General features: G+C 40.1%; 1 protein-coding gene across 1 annotated transcript in view; it reads left to right on the plus strand.

Annotated features, from left to right (window-relative positions):
* The window catches only part of LOC116093875 (guanylate-binding protein 4-like), a 32,658-nt gene that overhangs the window by 17,712 nt on the left and 9,254 nt on the right, over positions 1-5,692 (plus strand). Inside the window, exon 7 of the mRNA XM_031375697.1 lies at positions 5,268-5,464. Coding sequence (XP_031231557.1) covers positions 5,287-5,464 — 178 coding nt within the window. The 5' untranslated portion in view covers positions 5,268-5,286. The remainder of the gene's footprint in view (positions 1-5,267; positions 5,465-5,692) is intronic.

Genomic DNA, 5,692 nt, shown 5'->3' on the forward strand with positions numbered 1-5,692 from the left:
ATATTCCTCTCTCATATATTACATACCAAGTTCAATTTCCCCTTCTTCCTCGCCTCTCAGTTCCCTTCACCTATCTCCTGTCTCATCTACTTCTCATCCAGTTCCCTTCTGTTTCCCTATAGAAAAGAGCAGCCTTCCCAACAGTATCAACCAAACTTGGGATAACAAGTTACAATAAGACTAGGTACAAACCCTCATGCCAAGACTGAACTAGGCAACCCAGTAGACAGAAAAGTTCCCACATTTGGCAAAAGAGTCAGAGACAGCCCTCACCCCTACTGTTAGAAGTCCACAAGAACAGCAAGCTACAGAGCCATAACATACTAAGAGGATCTGGGTCAGATTCAGACAGGTTCCCCAGTTGTCAGTTCAGTCTCTGTGTTCTGCCTTAAGCCTGGTTAGTTGATTCTGTGGGCTGGGCTCTTGTGCTGTCTTCAGCCTTCTTGCCTGAGACTATCTTACAAACTTTAAGTACAGCAGGAATTACCATGAAGGACTAGATTATTCTGTCTTGGCAGAGATAAGCTCTGGACTATCCTGTATCTTGTATTCTATCCTGAAGAGTGGTGTTTGTTTGTCTGTTTATTTGTAGATGAATTAGGGCAACTTCTGCCCAGTGGTGCCTTGCCACAGAAGCAAATCTCCTGGAGATAATGATGCTCAACATCCTTTCCAAACTGTGAAAGGGGTACTGTCATGAGTAAACATGTCTCTAGACAAAAGATTTTAAATAATGAGATGTCTTAACTTTCATTTTCTGTGGAGTTCTGGCGCTTTTAGGATGTCTATCTAGGCAAAGTATTTCTTAAGTACTCTCAGATACTTCTAATTGAATTAGCTTAAAAACAGCCTTTAAAAATTACCTCAGAACCATGACTTTCCTATCTAGCCCTAAATTCGAATTCTTGAAAGAGTTTCATAGGCACTATGCTTTTCTATGAGTAACAGTATTAATCCCAATTTTTGTGTCAATTTAGAGATTTATACTCATGAAAACTTAATTCTGTATTAAACTAACATCTGCTTGTATTCAGATGTATGAAGATATATTTATCTTTGTATCAATTATAAAGATGTCTACCAATTAAGATTATGGCTACATAATGTTTACTTTATTAAATGTAATAATTCATTCCATATATTTCCTCCCTGTATAAAATTAAGGCCATTTCCAAATTATCCATTAAAATGTCAACCTAACTATAATTTATTAAATAACCAGGATCAGGATGACAACTCTCCACAATTTCTTCCTGCAGAATAGGGACCATGAAATATCTTTAAAGGGGAGGAGAAAGATAGGGAAAATAGGAGATTTGGTTAGGCCTTAAGAAAGCCAAACAACGGACCACCCACTCCTCTCAAAAATACCAATCCAGAATTCCTCCTGTCAAAAGGAAATACAGGGACAAAGAGGGGAGCAGCAATTGAAGGAAAGGCCATCCTGAGACTGCCATTCCTAGGGATCCATCTCATCTGCTGACCCTAAACCCAGACACTATTGCTGATGCAAAGAATTGCTTACTGACAAGAGCCTGGTATAGCTATCCCTGAGAGACTCTGCCAGAGCAGGACCAATAGAGGTGCAGATATACACAGCCAAACAATGGACTAAGCATGGAGACCCCAATGGGGAAGTTAGAGCAAGGACTGTAGGAGTTGAAGGGGTTTGCAACCTCAGAGGAAGAGCAACAATATCAACCAACCAGACCCTCGAAAGCTCCCAGGGACTAGACCAACAACCATAGAGTACATAGGGGATACCCATGGATCCAGCTGGTTATGTAGAAGAGGATTGCCTTATCTGACATCACTGGAAAGAGAGCCCCTTGGTCCTGTAGAGGCTTGATGAACTGAGCCAGGGGTATATGGGCAGCTTGGGGAAAACCTTCATAGAACCACAGGAAGGGAAGAGTGGATAGGGGGCTTGTGGAGGGGAAACAGGGAAGGGGTAACATTTGAAATGTAAATAAATAAAATAACCAATATAAATAAATAAATAAATAAATAAAGCCAATTACTTTCATTCACTCTCTGATGCTTGAGTTCTGACTGGATCTGTCTGAAATGTTGAATGAGGCAAGCTGACCTGAAATCCATGACACCTGGGGTCCAAGCAGGTCAGCTCAGCACATCTAAGGATGAATCTCACCAAAGCTGTTCTTGTACTCTGCAAGATAAAAATCTCAAAGTAGAAGATTAGTATCATTAATGTATCTGTATGGATTGTGTTAGTCTGTGTAGGATGTATAGACTAGTTAAGAATGAAATTCTTTTCTTTGTTTGCGCATGTAAATACAGTCCTTTTTATGAGTCAATTTTAATAATAACCAATCATAAGTCTTTATTAGTGCCATATAAAGAATGGCACAAAGAATCTTTACCTTTACTATTTAATTCTCTTGAAATTTTTTAGCTCTTCAGGGGGTCTCCTTCTGTCATATTTGATCCATATAATGCTTGCTTTGGCAAGGCTCTGGGATCAACAGCTGCTCATCTGCCATCTACTCAGCACCCACGGCCATGGCTAGCTAATGCTTTCCTGAGAACACCACCTGTTCCTCTGGCTGGCTTTGTTAAACTGCCCAACAAGCATCCTTCCTGAGATTGTCTGGAGCTACATAAACCAACACGCCTGGAGTTCCAAACAATAGCCCTGGTGGCCTGCTTACTAATAATGCCCACCTAAGTCACCACTGATGGAAAACAAAGACAATCTTTTCTGTGCAGCCCTGGCAGTCCTGGAACTTACTTTGTAGACCAGGCTGGCCTCAAACTCAGAAATCCTCCTGCCTCTGACTCCCAAGTGCTGGGATTAAAGGCATGTGCCACCACTTCCTGGCTACAAAGACAACTTTAATACTTTAAAATCACCCAGATAACACAACCTCTGGGCACAAATTCTATTGTCCTAATCTCATCACTTATTCTATGTTAGAATTCCCCTGGTGGTGAAGGCCAACATTGAGTTTAATAGCACCAAGGCCTACATGGTGTCTGTCTTCCTCTCTCCAAAGCCTGGCTCAAAAGCCCCTTTCTCTATCTCATCTCCTCCTCTTCCTCCTGAGACCTGAATATCACACCTCTATATCTTTGCCTAAAGTTTGACTTCTGCCATCTTTATTAACCCAATCAAAAACAATTAGGCAACCGCCCTTACACTCACCAGGACTTCTCCTCCTAGTCGTCCTCGTCGTCCTCCTCGTGCTCCTCCTTCTTTTCCTCCTCCTCCTCCTCTTCGTCCTCCTCCTCCTCCTTCTTTTCCTCCTTCTCCTCCTCCTTCGTTGTCTTCTCTTTCTCTTTCTCCTCTTCCTTCTCCTCTTTCTCCTCCTCTTCTCTCTCTCCTCCTATTCTCTTTCTCCTTTTCGATTTCTCTCCTCCTTTTCTCCTTCACCTTTTCTCCTCCTCCTCCTCTTCCTCCTCCTCCTTTTTCTTCTTCCTTTTCTTTTTTCTTTTCCTTCTCCTTTCTCTCTTACTCTCTCCTTCCTTCTCTCACTTTTCCATTCCCCCTATTTCTCTGTATATGTCAGTGTGCATATGTGCATGCCACAAAGTACCTATGGAGGTCAAAGGACAACTTTGTGAAGTTTGTTCTCTCCATCCTCTTTGATGTGGATTCCAGGGCTTGAACTTGAATTGTCAGACTTGTATAGTAGATGGCTTTATCCCATGAGTTGTCTTGCTAGCCACACCAGCTCTATTCTTAGATCCCAATGCTGTTGCTTCGGAACTTTGGGATTCTTTCTACAGCCATAATTAGTTTCTTTCAATTCATTTACTCAAATCTCACCAGTTCCAGCTGAGTCCTGCAATCCAGGAGTTCTCTCTTTCTGAGTTTGTTGCTGTCTTCTCCCTGGTACTCTGAACAGCATTCTCATCCCTCTGTCTCAGTTGTTTTTTACCTTCGTCTTCTAAAGCAGAGTCCACAGCACTGAGATTTTGCCATCAGAGTCCTTATTTAGAATCTCTAATTCATCAAGACAGGGCATTCATAGGCTTTCTTCCCTACATCTTTCCCACTCACTAACTTTGTAGTTTATATCAGATGTTTTATAATTTCTTACTTTCTTTGTGGTTTAAGACTAAGCATGAGTCTATGCATACTGTTCTTTTACACAAAAGCAAGCATCGCAATGTATTAGATTTTTATTGTAGAATAACAGGAGAAAGGAAATTCTAAGTAAAGCCTGAATCACAGAGAGAGCAAGTGTGTTAGTCACACAAGGTTGGATTAAGGAGTTAGGAACTAGGAAACATGGGCAGTAAAGCAAATGGGGAACAAGAGTTACAGCTGTACCAAAAGATGCTGATTTGTTTCTTTACCTCAGAGCTTCACAAGTGTTTAAAGCTACATTAATGTAAGAGTAACGTATTTATACACACTTTTTAAACAGCATGATATATAGAGAAGATGAGAGTCATATTTTACCAGAAAATACTTCATGACAACCTTTGAGGAAATAAAGAAGTACCACTAAAAAAACAACATTGGTATGAATTAAGACTGATTTGTTGTTTAAAATCAAGGTTTCAAATATCCTAGGTTACTCTTAAACTTGTAATATCATCAATGAATCTAAATAGTTCATTGAAGTCAGGAATCAAGTATCTAACTTGAGCTCTTGTGATGACATACGAAAGTAAATTGTAGGGGCTGGAGATGGATCAGTGATTAAGAGAACTTGTTGATCTTCCAGATGACCTGAGTTCAATTCCCAACACCTACTTACATGGCAGTTTGAAACCACATGTACCTCCAGTTCCAGAGTATCTAGTACCTTCTGGTCTGTTGTCATCAGACAAGGAAGTGATATGTCAAGACGCATACAGACAAAACACCCATACATGTGAAAATAAAAATAAAAAAAATAGTTTAAAGAGAAACAAACACATATATTTTATATACATATAAAATAGGTGATATAGATAAATGGTAGATAAAGAATTCCACTAAAGATATTCTACTTTCTGCTCAGTGGTTATTGTAAACTGTTCAGTGATAAAGCTCAAAGAAAAAAATATCTTTTTACCACAAGTTGGTCATTAGAATTCTTCAATGAAGACAAAGAATTTTTTCGAAAAAATATTTAGCTTTTGACTACGTTGAAGTATCCTATGACATAAAGTTACTCAAATATCCATCTTCTGTATTTATCTGTTGCAAAGTGTGGTGGTTCTCATAGCAATCTGTAAGCAACCTGTCTGCTAAGAGAACTAGCTCATCTAGAGGCCTAGACATCTCATTGGTCCCATTTTCCGCTCTGCAGTCAAGGAACCCCAGTGGAAATGGAATCAGAACTCCCTTTGTGCCTCATTGAGAATGTGGAAGGACAACTGAGAGCCAATCAGAAGGCCCTGGAGATCCTGTCGGCCATCAACCAGCCTGTAGTGGTGGTGGCGATCGTGGGCCTCTACCACACAGGCAAATCCTACCTGATGAACAACCTGGCTGGGAAGAGAACAGGTGAGTGCCAACACCAAAGCTTGCTGAGTCCATTGAGTCCACTCTCACCATCTGGTTTCAGCACAGAGGATTAGAACAGAAAGGTGAAGATGAGGGTGGATACTCAAAGGTAATTTTTAATCTATAGTGAAAAAAGAGAGACTATGTTTAAGATTAATTTATCTTTTTTTTTTAAAGATTTATTTTATTTATTTTATGTGTATGAGTACACTGTAGCTGTACAGATGG

The sequence above is a fragment of the Mastomys coucha genome, unplaced genomic scaffold (genome assembly GCF_008632895.1).
Source record: "Mastomys coucha isolate ucsf_1 unplaced genomic scaffold, UCSF_Mcou_1 pScaffold16, whole genome shotgun sequence".
In the NCBI taxonomy this organism is placed as follows: domain Eukaryota; kingdom Metazoa; phylum Chordata; class Mammalia; order Rodentia; family Muridae; genus Mastomys; species Mastomys coucha.